The sequence below is a fragment of the Camelina sativa genome, chromosome 19 (genome assembly GCF_000633955.1).
Source record: "Camelina sativa cultivar DH55 chromosome 19, Cs, whole genome shotgun sequence".
NCBI classification, from domain to species: domain Eukaryota; kingdom Viridiplantae; phylum Streptophyta; class Magnoliopsida; order Brassicales; family Brassicaceae; genus Camelina; species Camelina sativa.
In genome coordinates, this window is record NC_025703.1 from 23,252,325 (window position 1) to 23,275,720 (window position 23,396).

Consider the following 23,396-nt stretch of genomic DNA (forward strand, 5'->3'; position numbering starts at 1 on the left):
TATCTATTCAGTTCCATATACTGGTGGTTGTATGTATTTTTGGCCTAATTAGTTTTCCCTTTTGCAGCCTGCTTATCTTGAGATTCTGATGCCCCCACTGGTTGCAAAGTGGCAACAACTTTCAAACTCAGATAAAGATCTATTTCCATTGCTAGAATGCTTCACATCCATTTCTCAGGTATGGGCTACTTGTCAAGGTCCTAAGAAATCTGTAAGGTCTTGAATCTGTTGCACGAATGAAACTACTTTTAATGATCCTACTTAGTGAAGTTATAGTATTGGTAGTTTAAGATCACTGAAAAAGAATCCTGGGGTTGGTTGGTCAGCTAGAAGGCCAAAAATTCCTGAAAGTACTACTAATAGTAGGAGATGAAGTTATGAATGTCTAACAAGTTCATCTGTGTCCAAAAAAAAAGTCCGACAAGTTCGTCTTGACCAAAAATTAGACTGTTTGCAGCATGAATTCTCTATGTTTAACAAATTGTATATCCCATGTTTCAGGCTTTAGGTGTTGGATTCGCTCCATTTGCTCAGCCTGTTTTCCATAGATGCATGGATATCATCCAACTGCAGCAGCTGGCTAAGGTTCCATTCAGACTTCTGCAGTTTCATCTCATTTGAGAATTAGAGTGACTTTTTCCAGTTTAACTAAGTCACATGCTTGCATGTACGTAACTATTGCATACTTTGGTTTTCCGTTTGATCGAAGCTTGCTTCTGTTGTTTGTAGGTTGATCCTGCTTCTGCTGGGGCTCAGTACGACAGGGAATTCATTGTTTGTTCTCTTGATCTGCTTTCTGGACTTACTGAAGGACTTGGCAGTGGGATAGAGTCTCTGGTACGTCATTCTCTTGATGTCTTGCTCATACAATTTATTACTCATAATTTCTCACCCAGTAGATAACTTTGTAACTTCGCTGATCATTGTTATGGATTTCCGCATCCGGATATATTCTTACGTCATTGCGGTTATGCAGGTTTCACAAAGTAATCTAAGGGATCTGCTTCTCAAGTGTTGCATTGATGAAGCTGCTGATGTCAGACAAAGTGCTTTTGCCTTAATGGGTGATCTTGCAAGAGTAAGTTACATATCCTTTGATACTTTGAATGTATTCCTTTAACATCAAGAACTAGCATGAGAAGTGATAACTTCTAGTTATGTGAGATTATATGTTATAATTTGATATGAGCTTGTGCTTTAGATTTGGCTCTAGTAACCGGTGGTGAGTGATCCAGCCTTTGAACTAAAGAATCGAATAGCTTAAGCTTTCTCTTAACCCAAGTCTCTCTTAGAGAATTCAGCTAACTGTTGGAAGTTGAATTCTTATAAATCAAAAGAGACCTTATATAGGGCTCTTACAAGTTCTTAAAAAAGGAGAAAACCAAACCCTTATTCTACTATGAAATGGAAAAATACTTAATTGCCTAATCTAAAGAAAAGTACCAAAACCCAAAACACTAAACCGACTAAGTTGCTGCCGACTTCCTGCGGTTGTAATCAATACCAAATCTGGTATCACAATTTCGACTCCCTTTTGCTAGAGTGTAATAATGCTTTTTGGCTACTACTGACAGGTATTCCCGGTCTATCTACAACCCCGCCTGCTTGAGTTCCTTGAAATTGCAAGCCAGCAACTGGTTGGTATCCAAGTTTTTATTGTTACTATACCTATATTCTTCTTCTTCTATGCCACAGATCACATCTATATGCTTTGTACAGAGTGCAAACCTCATTCGAGAAAACCTTTCTGTCGCAAATAATGCTTGTTGGGCCATTGGAGAATTAGCAGTCAAGGTAATCCCAAAATACTATTTCATCTATTAAAGCTTGAAGTTATTGTTAAGAGCAGAGTCGTGAGTGAGAGGAACTTAATTTTTCAGGTTCGTCAAGAAGTCTCTCCAATTGTGGCCAACGTTGTCTCTTCCCTAGGCCTGATTCTTCAACATGGAGAGGTGAATCTGGCAGCCTATGAATTGTTTTCATGGCCACATCTAAGTCTATCAACTGCGGTGTTTGATGAATATGCCTAATTTTGTGAAGCAGAATGTCAATAAAGCACTAGTTGAGAACAGTGCAATTACCCTTGGGAGACTAGCATGGATTCGTCCAGACCTTGTAGCACCACACATGGAGCACTTTATGAAGCCATGGTGCCTGGCATTGTCGATGTTAGTGAACCTCTGTGTTGAATTTGGAGTCTTTACATTTCCAACCTCTGCTCCACAGAAAAATTCTTATGATGTTTTCTTTTCAGGGTCCGTGATGACATTGAGAAAGAAGATGCATTTAGAGGATTATGCTCAGTGGTATATGTCTCTACTCTTTGGTTTGCAGTCAAAACATGGAAATCAAGTTTGATATGTAAACATGTTCTCTGCAAATTCAGGTTAAAGCGAATCCATCAGGAGGTGTCAGCTCACTAGTTTTCATATGCCAAGCCATCGCAAGTTGGCATGTAAGTGAATAGAAACGAACTGTGGCTCTCGTAGCTAAAGTTAATATCCTTACGGAGCTTTGGAACAGTTGATTGACACACATATGACTATATCTTTTTGTCACAGGAAATAAGAAGTGAGGACGTACAGAACGAAGTCACCCAAGTACTGAACGGCTATAAACAGGTAAGTTATGCTGAATGTAATTCAGTGTTTAGCCATCCTAAGCGCTTACTCGCGTATTGTATGAGTAATCTGCTGTCAACTTATATAATTCATCTTTTGGGTTCAGATGCTGGGAAACTCATGGGCGGAATGTTTATCTGCTTTGAAAACTCCTGTAAAGGAAAGGCTTGCGAGATATCAAGTGTAGTCTCAAAATAGAGAGATCTGCTCCAGCTGCTTATTCATTGCAAACAACAAATAGATTCAAGAGAGTTTGAGCACAAAACGCTTGAGACACCATTTTTTGTGCAAGATTAAATGAAGGGCTAAAAGGTCAGTAGAGAAGGCATACAGTACAGAGCTTGTGTGTGTGTGGGCTCTTCAAATTTACATGGTTGAAATTTTTTACTTCCTGTCTTTATTATTTTTTCTATTTCTCATCGATTCTTGGTCCTTTTTATTTTTCTTTTGCGGGCAACGTTGTATGGTGGTTTGAGCAGTTTTGGTAAGATTTCTAAAAACCTAAAAAGAGCTAAGCAAAGTTTAGTTTCATTGTGCTTCAGCTTGTTTGAACTATTGGGACCTGTGGATACCAAATAAGAAAAAGTGATTGGGATTTTATGTATGATCTGCCATCATTCTTCAGTTGCATTTTGCTTTTTACACTTTTTTTTCTTTCAATAATGGTATCTCAATAGTCAATAATTAGTTACGTATGATTCTTAGCATCTTCACCCGAAACATTTTACGAGTTGAAACACTAAAAATCAAACTCGAACTTACATTGTTTCAAAAACAAGTGGAGCCATGAGTAACACGAGTCCCTCAAACCATTGTATTGGGCTTGAACTCATTATATTACCTCACCATCAATTGGAGTCAAACCAAAGACCTAATAAACGATTTATGAGTTGAATCAGGAAATTTTTTAATCGGAAAACAATAACAAAAGGCTAAAAATTTATCTAAGAAAAAATGGCTGCAACAGATACGGCGATGGTTGATATCGGGGAGAAGGGTCCTTCTCTCGGAGATCCACCGGATACTGGCGGATTGTTGGTAAGTAAAGTCAAGGGAAGTGTTGAGGGTGGTAGGCTATCGCCGGAGGCGGTGTTGGATGATGACTTTGTGGATGCACGGGTGAGTTTGGCGTTCCCAAATGGGGATGAGGGGGAGCCAGTTGTTACGATAGGGAGGGAGGTTTTGAAGGCCATGAATGACTTATGGAAGCAGTGCATGATTGTTAAGGTCCTAGGACGTCATGTCTGGATCCCTGTGCTAAACAGACGGCTACGAGAGATGTGGAAACCTCGAGGGGAGTTGCATGTGTTGGATCTGCCGCAGCAGTATTTTATGATCCGTTTTGAGATCGAGGAGGAATACTTGGCCGCTTGGACGGGAGGACCATGGAAGGCCTTTGGAAGTTATCTCATGGTGCAGGCATGGTCTCCAGAATTTGATCCTCTGAAGGACGAGATCACTACCACACCCGTGTGGATTCGGCTGTCTAATCTACCGTTCAATTTTTATCACCGGAGGATCTTAATGGGGATTACTCGAGGGTTAGGGAAACCTATCCGAGTTGATGGAACTACGCTTAACTTTGAGAGAGCAAGGTTTGCAAGGGTGTGTGTGGAGGTGGATCTCAGTAAGCCTTTGAAAGGATCAGTGTTGGTCAATGGCGAGAGGTACTTTGTATCTTACGAAGGCCTGAGTAATATTTGTTCTGGTTGTGGTATTTATGGACACTTGCTGCATTCTTGTCCCCGCTGTGTGATGGTAGTAGAGACGGGTGGTTTGCCGGTCGTGACGGAGGTTGCAGCGGTGAGTGAGGCTCAGCTGTCACCGGAGGGTTTTACTGAAGTACGCCGTAATGGCCGGAGACTGAGTCAGTCGCCAAGGAAGGGAGGGGTCGTGACAGGAGGGTTGGTGAGGGATCTCGGGCGCCATCTTCGGGAGATTTCCTCGAAAGATACTGGGAATATTACAGTATCCAATAGATTTGGAAGGTTGGGAGATGCGGAGATTTCCCGTAATGAGGGGACAGAGAAGATTGGATCCGGAGTGAATAAGGAAAATGAGATCGGTTTGATATTTGGGAAGAGTGCCACGCAAGCTATGGAGGAACGGGAGAATTTGAATTTTAATAGAGATAAAGGGTTGGTGCAAAATGGGCCTTTTGTCGCCAAAGCCCAAAAGAAGAAGGGGGATTCTATTGGGCCTAAAGGTATGCAAACCCGATCTAGTAGACCTGGACGTTGATTGGTGTATGGGCCTGCCTTTGGCGAGCAATCTTTGACGACGAATGGGAAGCGGTTGAGAGTCGAGTTGGGATGTGTTGGTCGGCCTGGTGGTGCTTTTGTGCCGGAAGGCAGCGAACGTGTAGCGAGTCGCAAACCTGCGGTGGATCATGACAGGAATCCGTCGGTTCTTCGGTTGGTGATGAGACCATGGACAGCTCAACCAAAGAACATGGACATGAGGAGAAGCTTGAACTAGAGGAAGCATTGGAGGAGCAGCTTGAACCAGAGGAAGCATTGGAGGAGCAGCTTGAACCAGAGGAAGCATCGGAGGAAGCGTTGTTCGTTCCGGCGGGTCATCTAACAAGGTCAAAATCTAAGAGGTTCAACCAAGCCATCAATGGTCTACTTAGGGAGCTGGACAAGAAGCAAGAAGACATGGTTCAAACCACTCTGATGAAGATCACAGCTGAAGGAGCTAGGTAAATGGTTAATTGTTGCTTATGCACTCTTTTTCCCTTGTCAAGTTTTGTCCCATTGGGTTTTCTTGACAAGGTTTTTAATGAGGCCTAAGTAGCACTTCCAAGTCCCTTTTACCAGCCAATTTCGTGGTCCAAGACCCATCTCTATGTCTTGGCCCAATTTCTATCTTTTGTGTTCAAACTTTGCATTTAATACTTTTGTAATTTCCTAGACATTGTGCATGAGCTTGAATGAGTCTGGACTTGTGCATGTCCTTGCATGAGCTTGACCTTGTGCATGCTCTTGTATGTTTTTCCCCTCTCTCCTCTTCTCCTTCGTCCCCCTTCTTCTATTTAAACACCATGTAGTTTTCATTTGTTACTCATCAAACATTTCCATCAAAAACCTTCTTTCTACTTGTTTGATCAGAGAAGTGTGTAGTATCTTCTCAACTTGTTTACTTCTTAGTGTGTCATATCTAAGTTGTAACCAAGCCTGTAGTCTAAGAGATCTCCATCTCTCTTAGAAGTACACTTCGTTCTCCTCTTCAATCCGCTGCAATTCCACCTCTTAACCTTCTTCGCCAATCATCTCTCTATTCCGTTGCATCTTCCACCCATTCATCATCATCATTCCATCCATTCCTATTCAATACCTTGCAAAGTGTGTTCTTAGGAGTAGATCTTCATCCAGGAGTCCATCATGTGGTATCAGAGCCACTTTGCTACCAGGTTCTGAAATTCCAATCGTCACTTTCTATTTTTCCAGATTTTTCGTTTATCTTGCAAGAATTTTATAAAATGTTTTGTTTGTTCAAAAATTATGAAATCAATTGCATTTGGATCAGCTTTGAGTCTCGTATTTTTGAAAATTGATTTCAGAATTTTTGGATTCGTTTACATATTTTTCCAGATCTGTTTTTATTTTCGTGTTTTTAAAACTATTTACTTGTTGGATCTTTGATTTGTTTTCAGGTACAATGGAAGAAGAAGTGTCATCCACCTCTAGCCTGGAAAGGAGAATCACGAAATCAATCACAGCTGCTATGGCAACTATGCTCGACGAAAAGCTTGGTGCTCTACATCAAAGGCAACACCAAGATCTTAAACCCAAGCCACCTGGCGACACATCTAGATCAATCCAGAGCAGCCAACAGAAAATCTCTCACACTCCCAAATCTAAATCTCTAAATTATTATAAATTTCCACTTGCTCATAAATTCTATAAATTTTCAGGAAAAGGAGACTACCTTGAGTGGGAGAAAAACATGGATGATTGGTTCTACTACAAGGACATTCCAAGAAATGATAGATTAGCTTTTGCACTTACCCAACTCACAGGAGACGCTTACAAATGGTGGTTGCAAGAAGTTGATGACCGTTGGTATTACAAGGAGCCAAATATCACATTGTGGAGAGATCTTAAGAAGCTTCTAAGGAATAAGTATGCTCCACAAGCGCTACACTGTGCTCCCCAAGCCAATGGCACAATCAAAGAAGTTCCTGAAAAGAAACCAGTCAAAGTCTTGGAACAAAAGAAAACCCCAACATCTATGGAGGCTAAGTCAAAACTTCAACCAAAAAAGGTCTTTTTGAGGCATTAACCGAGTACATTAAAATCGAGAAGACGAAGGCTAAGTCAAAATTTCAACCAAAAAAGGTCCCTGAACAGATTGTCGTTCATGAGAAAAGTCTAAAATCATCACTTGACTCAAGTGGAGAACCAAAACAATGTAAGTCTTCTACACTTTCAAAATCCAAGGAAGTAACTGTTCAAGGTTTAGAAAATTCCAATTCTTGTATGATGCACTTGTCTTTTCCCAAAAGTCTTGAGATAGGTACAAATTCTAATGGAGGACAATGGAAGCAAGCAAAACAAGAAAAAAAGAATAAGGAGTTTGAAAGAAAGGATCAGTCCGGACCCAAGGAGGAACAACTTAGAGACGGACCCAAGGAGAAACAGCTTGGAGAAGAAGCCAAGGAGAGACAGTTCATTGCTCAGGATGATATTGTTATACCATTTGGACCTATGACTCCATCTCAAGCTAAGTGTGATATTTCTTCTAACCAATCTGATTTTGTGCTTGAAAAACTAACCCATTTGGAAACGGAGCAACCGAGTAGAATTAATTCCTTTTTACAGGTTCAGGAAGAAGAATCACTAGAAACAAAACAAATGAGTTTGCCATTGATTAGTGATTTGGAGCAGATCAACATTGTGCCAAACCCAGTCCCTATACCATATCTTTGTGACTACCCAAGAAAGCACTGTAAGGAAATTGATTTGGTAAGGACAGATCCTAATTATTTTGTGTTGATTTCTGCTCAAAATGAAAAACGTTTTGGTTTAGAAAATGTGAAAGAATTTTGTGTTTCAAAATCTGTTTTTGACAAAATGATTCCAACTTCTGAAACATTTTCCCTTGAAAAGTTCTTTAAGCCACAAGGTTTGTTGTTTAAAGAGTTTCTTGAATTTAACTCTTCTTTGAGAGTTTCTATGTGTAGCATTGCAATGGAACCGGTTAAAACTAAAACTGAGCATGTAATGGTTAAACCTTTTTCTAAAATGAGATATTTGCTTGAAAAAGAGTTTTGTGAGTTTAAACTGTTCATTGAGCTTTACAAACCAACTGTGAAAGATCATGTTTTTGATTTCTCTATTTCAAGTATGATGCACTTGCTCTTTCCCATGATTGCTATGAAAGGAACATGTTATATGGAGAATCATAAGTACTTTGGAGAAGAAACATGTTCTGTTCAAATCAAGGAGAAACCACCAGATATATGCCAACAAATGATTTATCATTTTGGAGTTAGAAGCTGGAAGCATCTGAGGAAAACAACTTCATTCGCTCAAGGATGCTCCATTCTAAAACTCCATCTTGATAACAACTACATGAATATCTGTTTGATCTTTTTCATTGTGCCTAAACTGTTTCCTTTTGATGTAGGAGATCTTGCGAAGCATGGAAAAGTAGTCAAAGCTTTCTCAGCGCTCAAAGATGAACCACCCGATGCCGTACTTGTGCTCATATCCAACAATCATAAGATAAGTATTTTTATTCTCAAGGATACTTTTATCCAAGCTCACACAAATATGATTTGCTTGTCTTTGTCAAAAGAACCATATACAGATTTCAGAGTGGTTAAGAAGCGCATACGCAAAATTGAAAAGAAAGTGGGAGACGAATGATTTAAGCCACCTGATATGGATCAAGATGAGCACCAACATGTCAGCAGCTTCAAACTGATCCAAGAAGAACTCCCAGATCCACTTCCATTAACCATGATTAGCATCTATAATACCCAAGGCCTTATCCAGCTAAGTAATTCCTTAACCCAATTTGCTTTTCATGATTCTAGAGCTTTGATTATTAGCTTTTTTTTACATTCAGAAAAACATGGGAAAATGTTAGGTTTATTCAAAGAAAATTCTGAACATGACAAGGATAATGATTTTTACCAAGATGAGATATGTTTTCATGTTTATAGTGAATCCATGACTAGAATGATGCACTTGATCTTTGACAAAGATATTGACTACTTTGCAGGTACAAAAAAGGAGCCCCCAGATTTAGAAGTTCTTTCGTCCAAAGTCTTTGCGAGAACCGGAATTGGAGATATTTTGATGCATAATCATAAATCCAACGGTTGTTTTAGGATGATCTTTGAGGTTGGAGAACAACTAATGGTACACTTGAGGAGTAAACAATTTCCAGCTGAAAAGGAGTCAAAACTAATGCTAAAGATTGATGGACCGTTCAAAGTGCTCAAAAGGATCAACAACAATGCTTACCAACTTGACCTCCAAGGTAAGTACAAAGTGAATGGCAGTTTCAATGTTTCTGATCTTCTTCCTTATTTTGTAGATAATTCGGATTTGAGGTAAAATCCTTTTCAAGTGGGAGAGGATGATGAGACCATGGACAGCTCAACCAAAGAAAATGGACATGAGGAACAGCTTGAACCAGAGGAAGAATTGGAGGAACAGCTTGAATCAGAGAAAGCATCGGAGGAAGCGTTGTTCGTTCTGGCAGGTCCTCTAACAAGGTCAAAATCTAAGAGGTTCAACTAAGCCATCAATGGTCTACTTAGGGAGCTGGACAAGAAGCAAGAATACATGGTTCAAACCACTCTGATGAAGATCACAGATGAAGGAGCTAGGTAAAGGGTTAAGTGTTGCTTATGCACTATTTTTCCCTTGTCCCATTGGGTTTTCTTGACAAGGTTTTTAATGAGGCCTAAGTAACACTTCCAAGTCCCCTTTACCAGCCAATTTCGTGGTCCAAGGCCCATCTCTATGCCAACACCCATCTCTATGCCTTGGCCCAATTTCTATCTTTTGTGTTCAAACTTTGCATTTAATACTTTTGTAATTTCCTAGACATTGTGCGTGCGCTTGCATGAGTATGGACTTGTGCATGTCCTTGCATGAGCTTGACCTTGTGCATGCTCTTGCATTTTTTCCCCTCTCTCCTCTTCTCCTTCGTCCCCCTTCTTCTATTTAAACACCATGTAGTTCTCATTTGTTACTCATCAAACATTTCAATCAAAAACCTTCTTTCTACTTGTTTGATCAGAGAAGTGTGTAGTATCTTCTCAACTTGTTTACTTCTTAGTGTGTCATATCTAAATTGTAATCAAGCCTGTAGTCTAAGAAATCTCCAGCTCTCTTAGAAGTACACTTCGTTCTCCCCTTCAATCCGCTGCAATACCACCTCTTAACCTTCTCCGCCGATCATCTCTCCATTCCGTTGCATCTTCCACCCATTCATCATCATCATTCCGTCCATTCGTCTTCAATACCTTGCAAAGTGTGTTCTTGGGAGTAGATCCTCATCCAGGAGTCTATCAGTTGAGGGTTGAAACGGATGCTGGGCAGGGTTCGGAGAGCACAGCGGAGGTTTCATTGGGTTGTGGAAGAGAGGATCACTCCGCTTAGCAAGGTTCCCCGGTGGTTCCGGTTTTTGTTTATGAAGATCTTATGAATTGTCTTCTTCTGATATGCCGGGGGGCGAGTAAACATAACTTCCGTCGATCGATTCGGTATCTGCTGAAGAAGTTTGACACAAATTTGCTGGCTTTGTTTGAGACTCATGCGGGAGGTGAGGCTGCGAGTCGTATTTGCAGAGGGTAAGGGTTCGAGAACACATTTACAGTAGACGCGGTTGGGCAGAGTGGGGGGGCTCTGGTTGTTGTGGAGATCGAGACTTGGATCTGTTGGTATAGTTCAGTCTTCAGATCAATTCATTCAAGCGCGGGTGGTCACCGGCGTGGACATCCTTCATGTCATAGTGGTATATGCTGCACCCACGGTTAGTCGGAGAAGTGGTCTGTGGCGTCAACTTCATGACACCTTATCTGGGGTTGATGGACCAGTTATCGTTGGTGGGGATTTTAATACAATAATCCGGTTAGATGAACGGACGGGTGGTAATGGGAAACTTTCAGATGATTCACTCGCATTTGGGGATTGGATTAATGAGGAGTCTTTGATAGATTTGGGATTTCACGGTAACAGGTTCACTTGGCAAAGAGGGAAGGTGCAACAAACGTTTGTGGCAAAGCGACTGGACCGAGTCTTATGTTGTGCACAGGCTAGGTTAAAGTGGCAGGAAGCCATGGTGTCACATTTACCATTTTTTGCATCTGATCATGCCCCACTTTATGTTCAGTTATCTCCAGTAGTGAGCCAGAATCCACATCGTAGGCCATTCAGATTTGAGGCGGCTTGGCTAAGTCATGAGGGTTTTAAGGAGTTATTAGACGCTTCTTGGAGACGTGATCTGACGACTCCTGAAGCCTTGGAGGCACTTAAAGTACCCTTGAAGAAGTGGAACAAAGAAGTATTTGGTGATGTTCACAAACAAAAGGAGGCTTTATTGAAAGAGATCAAATCAGTTCAGGATGTGTTGGATAATGTGCAGACTGATGCTTTGCTACAGAGAGAAGCAGATCTGATTCAGCAATTAGACAAGGTTCTTGAACAGGAGGAGGTCCTCTGGTTCTAGAAGTCGCGGGAGAAGTGGATTGTGCTAGGGGATCGCAATACTAACTATTTTCACACCTCTACTATTATCAGGAGACGCAGGAACCGGATCAAAGCCTTGAGGAATGATGCAGGGGTTTGGGTGACAGATAGGGGTGAGTTTGGAAAATCTAGCTGTGGCCTATTACAAGAATTTATATTCGTTGGAGGATGTGACTCAGTTGGTTCCTCGGTTACCGAGTGAGGGGTTCCAAAGATTATCATGGGAGGACAAAGTATGTCTTAGTAAACCGATAGTGGGCAGTGAAGTAGAGGCTGCTATGCGGGGTATGGGATCTTATAAGGCTCCGGGGCTAGATGGTTATCAGCCCGTGTTCTATCAGCACAATTGGGATGTGGTTGGTGAGTCTGCAATTAAGTTTGTGCTTCAGTTCTTTGAAACTGGTGAGTTCCCCCCAGGCCTGAATGATGCTTTGGTAGTGTTAATTCCAAAAGTGGAGAAGCCATAACGGATAACGCAGTTCCGTCCTATCAGCCTTTGTAATGTCATCTTCAAAACCATTACAAAGGTTATGGTTATGCGTCTGAAACTGGTAATTTCTAAGTTGATAGGACCAGCTCAGTCGAGTTTTATTCCTGGGAGGCTCAGTCTTGATAACATTGTTATAGTGCAAGAGGCCGTTCATTCTATGAGACGTAAGAAGGGTCGAAAGGGTTGGATGCTGTTGAAATTGGATCTTGGAAAAGCATATGACATAGTACACTAGGACTTTTTGGAGGATACATTGAGTGCTGCGGGTTTGTCTGATGTCTGGACTCGGTGGATCATGACGTGTGTAAGGGATCCGACAATGAATATCTTGTGGAACGGGGAACAGACATAAGGTTTTCAACCTCAGAGGGGACTGAGACAGGGTGACCCATTGTCACCATATCTATTTGTCATGTGTTTGGAGAGGCTGTGCCAGATGATAGAGAGAGCTATTGTTGGTAAGGAGTGGAAACCAATCCATTTGTCACAAAGGGGACCTCCACTCTCACATATTTGTTTTGCTGATGATTTAATTCTGTTTGCTGAAGCTTTAGTTTCTCAGATAAGAGTCATCAGGAGAATCTTGGAACAGTTCTGTACCGCGTCTGGTCAGCGAGTTAGTTTGGAAAAGTCTAAAATATATTTTTCAAAGAATGTGTCAAGGGAGCTGCAACAGTTGATCTCAATTGAAAGTGCTATTAAATCTACAAAGGACTTAGGGAAATAAATATTTGGGCATGCCTATTTTACAGAAGAGGGTGAACAGATCAACGTTTGGTGAAATACTGGAGCAAGTATCTAATAAACTTGCAGGATGGAAAGAGCGGTGCCTGAGTTTTGCGGGTCGCCTGACACTCACGAAGGCGGTATTGGCAGCTATACCCATTCATACTATGAGTGTGATATCCCTGCCTAAGGGCTTGCTTGATGATCTCGAGAAAGTATCAAGATCGTTTCTCTGGGGCAGTACCATGGAACAAAGAAAACAACATCTAATTTCTTGGGACAGAGTGTGTAAGCCGAGAAGGGAAGGGGATTTGGGCATCAAGCGTGTTCATGACATGAATAAAGCATTACTAGCAAAAGTGGGATGGCGTTTACTACATGACAGCGTTAGTTTATGGGCTAGAGTGTTAAGATGCAAGTATAAGGTTGGAGATACTCATACTTTGAACTGGTTAATATCAAAGGGTACATGGTCCTCCACATGGCATAGTGTAGCGACTGGTATAAGGGAGGTGATTTTACCTGGCCAGAGTTGGGTTCTGGGGGATGGGAGAGCGGTTCGGTTTTGGAAGGATAGGTGGTTGACAGACAAGTCTATTCTAGATTTGATGCAGGGGTAGTACCAGAAAACCGTCTTGATGATCTTGCTCGAGACTTATAGACAGATGATATGGATTGGGGTCTTGATCATATTTCACCATGGATCACTGAGGATATTCGTTTGAGGTTAAGCGCTGTGGTGATAGATAATTTCACGGGAGCTCAAGACCGTTTGTCGTGGGGGGGAAACTCAGAATGGACAGTTTACAGTCAGGCCTGCCTATGCTATGTTGACTCGGACAGACATGGAAGGGCCAAATATGGAGACTTTCTGGTCCTGTATTTGGAAGGTCAGGGTATCAGAACGAGTAAGGATCTTCTTGTGGCTAGTGGGGAACCAGGCAATCATGTCTAATTCTGAACGATATCGACGACATCTATGTGATTCTTCACTATGCTAGGTTTGCAAGAGCGGAGCAGAGACTACCCTCCATATATTGCGGGACTGCCCGACAATATTTGGGGTATGGGAACGCCTTGTACCAGTAAGGAAGCAGCAGCGTTTCTTCTCAAACTCGCTATTGGAATGGCTGCATACAAATCTGCAGGAGGGTGGGGCAGGACGTGATGGCCACTGGCCTACCCTGTTTAGCATAGCTGTTTGGTGGGGATGAAAGTGAAGGTGCATCAATGTTTTCGGTGGACCTGGCAAATGTCGAGACCGAGTTCAGTTTGTGAGAGATTTGGCTTCTGAGACAATTATATCTTTTCAGGGGCAAAAGAGTGGAGGCGGGAAACCTCCTCGTGTGGAACGTTTGATTGTTTGGTCAGCTCCGCGGGTCGGATGGATGAAGATGAACACAGACGGAGCGTCTCGGGGTACACAAGGATTGGCAGCTGCTGGAGGGGCTTTGCGAGATGGATCAGGAGGTTTTATAGTGGGATTTACTTTGCATATTGGGATTTGCTCTGCTACCATGGCTGAATTATGGGGGGTATACTATGGACTGGTGGTGGCATGGGAGAGAAGAGTGGAACAGTTAGAGTTTGAAGTTGATTCAGAAACTGTGGTGGGTTTTCTAAAGACAGGGATTAGCGAGGAAAATTCGCTGTCTTTCCTGGTGCGGTTGTGCCATGGCTTTATCTCAAGGGACTGGATTGTCCGGTTTGTTCATGTGCATCGGGAAGCTAATCGTCTGGCGGACGGGTTAGCGAACTATGCTTTTACTTTGCCACTCGGTTTTCATTCTTTCGAGTCGTGTCCACTTTATGTTGAGTCTTTTACATCGGAGGATGCTCGTGGTGTTGGTACCATGAGGCGTATTTGTATTTGATTTTGTCTTTTAAATAAATAATGGGAGGTTTTCTCCCTATGTTTCACCAAAAAAAAATAACAAAAGGCTAATCATAAAACCCACAACAGAGAATTAAACACCTCCTCAATCCCAAAACAAATTGCAATCCAACCGGTATTTATTATTCCCTCCAGTTTTTTTTTTACTTGTTATTTAAGGTTTTTTTCACACAAATTAAGAAAACTATTGAATTTTCTGTTTTGCCTTTTATTAATATATTTTGTATTTTTTTTTATTGTTCAAAACCTTAAAAGAGTGGGGATAAAAATAGAATATTCACCAAACATCTGCATTGAAAATTTAAAACGACAACTATTATGAAACAAAAATTAAGTCCTAGAACGACAGCTAAATTAAAACGGAGGGAGTATAATACTGACTACTGACAAGAAAAGTTGAACTTTTGATAAAATAATACTTAATGGGTTGCTTCCTCAAAGCCCTAGATCTTTGTTTCAAAAGAGTTTCTTTTGCTTCAGATTTACAACAGCTAATCAAAGCACTAAATTTGGAGTCTTCCTCAAAAGAGCTCTACGGGATTCAACATGATATCTTTCTTCTCTCCCTCGATTTCGATATTTGTTCATCTGTTTTTGTTAAAAGAGAGAACAATTTGTAAGTAAATGCCTTAGCTAAATCGGCTTTAATATCTCTACCTAATGTACCAGCATATTAATCAATGAAAACCGGTTTGGTTTGACAAAAGAAAAAAAAAATGGGTTCCTTCATTAAGATCTTTTACTTATATGAGTTTTAAAAAAAATAATTTGACTGAATATAAAAAATGCATCATCCAAAGAAATAAAGTTTAGTCAACACATAAAAAGTTTTGCTTTCCAAGTATATTTTTTTACTAAATAAACACTAATTTTTGGAAAATACCCTCTAACCCATTAACAATTACAAGCATATCCTTTTAGTTTATTTTACGAAAATATATATTTAATAAACTAAACCCTAATTACATTTTTAGATTTCTTTTTCTCTATATCAGTCGCCGCTGCCTTTCTCTCTATCTCTATCTCCGCTGCATTTCTATCTCTCCCTCCGTCACTTATTTTTGATTTTTGTCTTCCTAGTAACATCAAGTAAGTTTATTTTTCTTTTCTTATTTATTTGTTTATATCGATTTATAAAATTTCATACGAGTTCGTTTACATAAATGTGTTTTCACAAATATTGTATGTTATTTGTTAGATTTATCTTTTCAGTTTATAAATGTTAAAAGATTGTTAGATTAACATTAATTGACAATCTTATATTTATTAGTCATGTTTTGTGTCTTTTCAGTGGCTTCTCCGAAACTCATGGAATACAAGTCGCAATGGATAAGAGAGCAAAAAGAAATGATTCTTAATCTATGCCGTCGTCGTCAGCTACAAGTAGAGGACTTTAAGGAGTTATTGCCTCATCTAATTCCAGTATAATGATACTTCTCCTTTTCTTCTAAGTATATATTTTTGGCACTTAATCTTTTTGTTGTTAGTCTGACACTATAATTTCATTTCGATTTGTATTAGAGGTTTCTCTCGGTCATGACTTATAAAGATAACGATGTGTCACTTTTGGAAAATGACGAGGTTTCTTTTCCGCGCAAATTATATGTTTAATGACGTTGTGTATTAATGAGACTATTAAGTTAAACGATTCAAATATATATAAAATAAATAATTCTTTAATGACTTATTCTAGGTACATGATGATGACTCGTCTAACGTACGGAGTCTAAGAAAAGGCGGTGCAAAAACATTTCACATGCTATCTCATGTATTTGGGAATATTATGGTTCAAACACTCACGCCAATTATAGTGGTAAATATTATTTCTCTCGGTGGTATCTTGAACTGTAAACAATTGGTTTGGTTAGTCCTGTTCTTCCAAACTGCAGACGAAATTATCAAGATCTGATGATGAGAGATGGAAAGAAAGGGAAGCTATTGTTTTTGCTCTTGGAATCATTGCTGAAGGCTGCGTTCCTTATTTTTACCCGCACTTGCCTGAGGCAAGTTCGATTATGATTTTAACTCTCATCACATATATCCGAGTTTTCTCCTTTAATTAAAGTTCATTGATATGCTAGTGCCTTGTTGATCTGCAGCTTGTGGCCATCCTCCTTCCTCTTTTGGATGATAAATTCCCTCTCATTCGACGCATATCGTGTTGGACACTTTCTCAATATGGCATGTATCTTCTTAAGGTATGATTTTAACAATATCTTCATGCTTAAGTACTGTTTCAAACAATCTTTAGATGATTTGCTACTTTTTTTTTTTCTTGTAGGGAAGTGATCGTAAGAGTTATGAACAGTTTAAGAAAGTTCTTGCCGGTATTCTTCGCAAACTCTTGGATAATAACAAGCGGGTCGAGAAGGCCGCCTGTTCAGCTTTCACAACTCTTGTAAAGGTAACTCGGTTCCCAATGTTTTTTTTTAAAATAAAGTTGAGCTTGCATTGAACCTCCATTAGTCCATAACTACAGTTACTTGTTTATCAAATATTCTCCCGTATGGAGTGAGACTTCAACTCCACACGTTTCCTCCTTGCATGACATACCAAATGGTAGAGGGGAAAAGTATTATTATTATAACCAACCTTATCCTTGTTTAATTAAGAAACTTTGACCGTTAAAAAAAGGAAAAGAAAAAAACTTTGACCATTGGGCCGAACATTAAAATTCCATTATGATTTAAAAGCATGTTTAATCTTGATCATGTGATTGTGGTTGAGAACTTGAGAAAAGTGATTTTTCTATGAACCTGTAGGATGCTGGTGTAGACTTGGTGAAATACCTGGAGGTAATGCTAGAACATATTATATGCGCTTTTGGAACGTCTAAGGTAAATAAATCCTCTTGAACTTCACTGCTTTGCCCGACTAAATCTTTGTGGTAGCTATATATTATCAGTTTCCAAACAACTGTTTCTTTATGGTTACCTAACATACTACAGAAGGAGAACATCAGAATTGTTTATGATGCAATTAGAACACTGCCAATGGTTGTTCGAGAAGAGCTGATAAATAAGGTAAAATGGTTTGGTTTTTGTAAGGTTGATATGTTCTTGTCAATTGAGTAACTCCTACCGTTCCTAGATCGAACATCGATTTTATATGTTTTATAAAAAATGATTTTAGTTTTTCTATGCACATTTTATTAATAAATATTAATTTCTTTAACTTTGAAAGAAATATTAATCGAAATATCTGAATTAGTAGTTCATACTTATTAGAAGTTGTTTAAGTGAATGAAAAAGATGCAAAAACAGCTCTTTCATAATTTTGTTTTTCTCATGTATTTTCTACCTACTATGCAGCCTGGTAATCTTGAGATTATGATTTCCTCACTGGTTGCAAAATGGGAACAACTTTCAAAGTCAGATAAAGATCTATGTCCAATGTCAGAATGCTTTATATCAATTTCTCAGGTAATGGACGAGTTCATGATCTTGCCCGGAAATTATAATAATTTGCAACAGGGAGTACTCTTTATTTATAACATATTGTGTTTCTATTTCAAAGGCTTTAGGTACCAGATTCATTCCATTTTCTCAGGCAGTTTTCAAGAGATGCATACGAATCATGGAAAAGCAAAGACTAGCTAAGGTGTTATTGTTATTATTATTATGATTGTTAAAGTATCTGGCTGATGTTCCATGTAGAATTCTGAGATTCCATCCTTCATTTGAGAATCAATTTTTTTTTTTTTTTTTTTCCAAACTCTACCGCACAGTTTTTTTTTTATCCCTTGATAAAAACTTGTTTCTCTTGTTTGTAGGTTGGTCTTGCTGCTGCTGGGGTTCAGTATGATAAGGAGATTATCGTTTGGTCTCATGATTTTCTTTATGACCTTGCTGAAGGGCTTGGGAGTGGGATAGGGTCACTGGTACTCCATTTTCTTGATGTCGTGCTCACATTGTTTTGTACTCATATATAAACCACACTTGTTGGATAACTCAATATTTATGGTCAATGTTGGTTAATTTTTATAACCAGATATAAATTTTCCTCACTGCTCTTATACAGGTTGAACAAAGTAATTTAAGAGTTATGCTTCTTGGCTATTGCTTGGATAATGCTTCTGATGTCAGAGAAAGAGCTTTTGCCCTTATGGGAGTTCTTGCAAGAGTAAGGATACAAAGTAGTTTATATATATTTTCATTTAACATAACTTAAGGGAAGTTATGTGAGATTATATTTCATAATTTTGACTCTCTTTTGCTAGATATATTAGTGTGTGTCATAATGCTTTTTGCGATCCCTGATAGGTATACCCGGTCTATATACAATCCAACCTACAGGAGTTCCTCGAAATCGCAAGCAAGCAACTGGTTGGTACTTGTATCCAAATTTTACTGCTACTATACTTATTAATTAGTTTCTTCTATTGTATTGAAATTGTATATATGTTTTGATGAATAGAGTGCAAACGTTATTAGAGAAAATGTTAATGTCGCGACTAATGCTTGTTGGGCCATTGGAGAATTAGCTGTCAAGGTAATACCAAATACTATTTATGCTAATTATGCTTGAAGTTTCTGGTTAGAAACAATCTTGTGAACTATAGGAACTCAATCTTTCAGGTTTGTCACGAAGTCTCACCATTCGTGACCAATGTTGTCTCTTCCCTAAGCTTGATTCTTCAACATGGAGAGGTGATTATAGCTACCAACTTATATACTTATTCTCTTGGCAATGTCTATGTTTATAAGCTGCAGTATCTGACGAGTATGGCTAATTGTAAGGTGTGGGACAATAAGGCACTAATTGAGAACAGTGCAATTACCCTTGGGAGACTAGCATGGGTTTGTCCAGAACTCGTCGCACCTCAAATGAAGTATTACTTTGAGCCATGGTGCATGTCATTTTCAATGTTAGTGAGCCTTTTTGCGTTGGATTTAAAGTGTTCGGAGTCCTTAGGTTTGCTCCATAGAAATATTTTATTTATCATACTATCTTTTCAGGATCGATGATGTCATTAAAAAAGAAGAAACATTTAGAGGCTTATGTGCAGTGGTATTTTTCTCTCTACTCTTTGATTTTATGCTTGTAAAATATGTAAATCAAGTTTGAGATTTACAAGTGTACTGCAATAATTCAGGTTATAATGAATCCATTAGGAGTTGGCAGCTCACTTTTTTTCATATGTCAAGCCATTATGAGTTGGCACGTAAGTGAATAGAAAACTAAGGGAATACTTGAGAAGTATATTGTATATATATATATTTTTAAATTTTACGTACGTACTATTGGTTATATATATATTTTTTTTTTTTTTGTTTTTTGTTAAAAGGCACGGTTATATAAATTTTGCTACCCTATTTAACATGCATCCCTTACGCAGCCTTGTTATCTAGAGAATCTGATGTCCCCACTCATTTCAAAGTTGCAACAACTTTCAATATCGGATAAAGATATATTCCCATTGCTAAAATGCTTCGGATCCATTGCTCAGGTTTCGACAAGTTCACCTTGACGGAATATTTAGACTGTTTTTGTAGCATGAACTCTTTATGTCTAACATATTAATGTGTTTCAATGTTTCAGGCTTTAGGTGTCCGATTCGCTCCATTTGCTCAGCATCTTTTCCAGAGATGCATGGATATCATTCAAATCCAACAGCTGGCCAAGGTTTCTCAGTCACAGGCTTGATTTATAATCATTAAATTCAATATTTCATCATAACTGCCGCAATATTGTTGTTTTTTCGTGTGATCAAAACTTGCTTCTCTTGTTTGTAGGTTGGTTTTGCTCTTGCTGGGGCTCAGTATGATAAAGAGTTTATCATTCATTCACTTGATTTTCTTTATGATCTTGCTGGAGGGCTTAAGAGTGAAATAGAGTCTCTGGTATTCACTTTTTTTTCTTTCTTTTGTACTCATAAGTCCTCACTTAGTGGATAACTCATTTAGTTGCTCTGGTCATATTTGTTAGTACTGATCAGTTAATTTTTACTAACCGATATATATTTGCTTCATGACTCTTATGCAGGTTTCACAAAGTAATTTAAGAGATATGCTTATCAAGTATTGCATGGATGAAGCTGCTGATGTCAGGGAAAAAGCTTTTGCCCTAATGGGCGCTCTTGCAAGAGTAATTAAGTTGCAAAATACATAGACGTTTATACATATTTTCATTTAAAGTAAACAACAAGGGATATATGTTATGTGAGATTATATGTTATAATTTTTTTACTCTCCTTTGCTAGAGATATTAGATTAGTGTAGTAAAGCTTTTCTCCACCATGTACTGACAGGTATTCCCGGTCTATCTACAACCCGCCTGCGTGAGTTCCTCGAAATCGCAAGCCAGCAACTGGTTGGTATCCAAGTTGTACTGCTACAATACCGGCTTATATCTTCAACTATTTTATTTAAATGTATCTATTTTTTCTGTACAGATCAGGGAAAACGTTAATAGAGGAAACCTTTATGTCACGACTAATGCTTGTTGGGCCATTGGAGAATTAGCTGTCAAGGTAATATTTAAATACTGTTTCTGTTATGGAAGCTAAAGTTTCTGGTTATTAAGAGCAGACTCGCGACTGATCACTGATGTAAAGTCAATGTTTCAGGTTCGTGAAGAAGTGTCACCAATCGTGGAGAACGTTGTCTCTTCCCTTGGCTGGATTCTTCGACTTGGAGAGGTAACTCTACACAGTTATAAATTTAAGACTATCTTGGCCATGTCTAAATTTTATTTTCTTGTGAAACAGGGTGTCAATAAGGCACTGGCTGAGATCAGTGCAATTACACTTGGGAGACTAGCATGGATTCGTCCAGACCTAGTCGCACCGCGCATGGAGCACTTCGTGGAACCATGGTGCAAGAAATTGTCAAAGTTAGTGAACCTTCGTTTTTAAGGGAAATGTTCACACTCCTATATTTTGCTCCATAGAACAATTTTTATCGTACTTTTATTTTTCAGGTTATATGATGGCACTAAGAAAGAAGATGCATTTAAAGGGTTATGTGCTGCGGTATCTTCCTCTCTACTCTTTTGGTTTGTGTTTAAAACATGTAAAACATGTTTGATTTTTACAAGTGGTCTGCACAAATTCAGGTTAAACTGAATCCATCAGGAGTTGCTAACTCAGGTCATTTCATATGTGAAGCCATTGCGAGTTGGCACGTAAGTTAACAGAAAACTAACCATGATGACCCTTCGAGTTAATTTCAAATGTTTGGAATAATTGGTTGATGATACATAAGTGACAAACTGTTTTTTTTATTACAGGAAATAAAGAGTGAGGACTTACAGAAAGAAGTTTCCCAAGTGTTGAACGTCTTTAAGAATGTAAGACATGATGAGTATTTTGAAGTTTAGTGTTTATAAATTTCAGGCACTTGCTCATGATGTACATTAGAAGTAATTTGATGTCAAATGACTAATGTCTTTGATTTAATCTTTTGGGTTCAGATGTTGGGAAGAAGTTCATGGGAGAAATACATCTGTTCTCTGGATCCTCTTGTAAAGGAAAGGCTTGCGAGATATGAAGTGCAACATTTGATTGAATATACACTGGTTAGTTATAGATATATGCTCTAGCTTATTATGTTCATTGCAAACAATAAATAGATATATTGACAGAGTTTGAGCAAAAAAATTGAAACTAGGCTTTTTCTTGTGATGATGGTGAAGGATGATGATAGAGATGATGAATGAACAGATGGATGCAAGGTGTTTCAATTACCCTTATGTAGTTGTAGCATAAAGGATGTCAAACCATAATGAGTGTGATGTAAGCAATCAGGATGTGAATACTTATCTAAGTCAAGCCAAGTATGATGAATGATTTTTACTAACAACCTAATGATGATTATGAATTGTAGAATGTAAAGCTACTAAGACAGGATATTAAATGCAAAGTAAACAATAAAGCAAAGCAGTAATGAATCTAAACAGGAACAAAAACTACACTAATGCAATGCAGTAAATGCAACAAGATTGAATGCAATGAACAAGAATCAAACAAGAAATGAAACAGGAAATGAAACAGAACATAAACAAGAACTCTGGGATGAGCTCGAGCAAGCACTCGATCGGATGTGCAATCGAGTGGGTGGTCGAGTTGACAAGCGAATGAACAGAAACAGAGCAAATAAAGAAACAGAGCAAATAGCAAGCAGTTAACAATACTCAACAGGGAAATCAATAAACAAAGAAAGGTCCTAAGGATGGATTCATGGGATGGACTCAAGCTATGGTTATCTAAGTTGGTCAACAAACCTCAATAAACAATGAGCTACTCTAGACAATGATCTTCTAATACATGTTAATCCATTCTCATGACAATAACAATCAAGCCAAGATACTTCTTAGACCTAGTTCTCACTAGCTATTACATATCAAAACAGGCCTTAAACAACCAGATCATCTATGTCAAAAATCATAGTAAACATCTAATCTCTTAGCATGCTTCATGATAATCTCTAGTATTAGCCTTATCTAACAACTTAGACATTGGTGTGATGCTAAGAAGCTTAAGATCTAACCTTACCCACTCAGTATAAGAATAGCATAGAGTGCATCTAACCCAGAAGAGATATTAAGCAATCAATCTTGACCAATCTAAACACCTATAACCCTTATCCATCCTAATCCATCCTCAAGATCCTAAACCACTACTCACAATCACAAAACATGATGAACAAAGTCATAAACCCAGAAATCAATGAAACTTGCATTATTAGAAAGATGAGATGAAGATCTACAATATTGAAGAAGAAATCAAACTCAAATTCTTAATGCTTAGAAAGTTATGGAACCAACAAGTATCAAAGATTTCTTAAAAATATGCAAAAGTGGCTAGAGAATCTAAAATAATAGAAAAGCAAAAGTAGATAATACCCAAAAGGGGTAAATACTAGGTTTTTAGATTTTATCTAAAAGTGGCTCCCTTTGTGGCTGCAGGGTACAAGCCTTTATATAGGAGAGAGGGGGAAGCCCTAAAAGTAGCT

The 23,396-nt window shown here is 38.7% G+C and overlaps 1 protein-coding gene and 1 pseudogene across 1 annotated transcript in view; both read left to right on the plus strand.

Moving 5' to 3' along the window:
* LOC104766998 (transportin-1-like) overlaps nucleotides 1-3,228 on the plus strand; it is a gene marked incomplete in the record, with an annotated part of 10,671 nt that extends 7,443 nt beyond the window's left edge. The window contains 12 exon segments of the mRNA XM_010491002.2: nucleotides 68-178; nucleotides 502-585; nucleotides 730-837; nucleotides 977-1,078; nucleotides 1,575-1,637; nucleotides 1,720-1,794; nucleotides 1,881-1,952; nucleotides 2,044-2,168; nucleotides 2,255-2,306; nucleotides 2,387-2,455; nucleotides 2,562-2,621; nucleotides 2,728-3,228. Of these exon segments, the coding sequence (XP_010489304.1) occupies nucleotides 68-178; nucleotides 502-585; nucleotides 730-837; nucleotides 977-1,078; nucleotides 1,575-1,637; nucleotides 1,720-1,794; nucleotides 1,881-1,952; nucleotides 2,044-2,168; nucleotides 2,255-2,306; nucleotides 2,387-2,455; nucleotides 2,562-2,621; nucleotides 2,728-2,808 (1,002 nt within the window).
* On the plus strand, nucleotides 13,219-22,101 carry LOC104768127 (annotated as a pseudogene).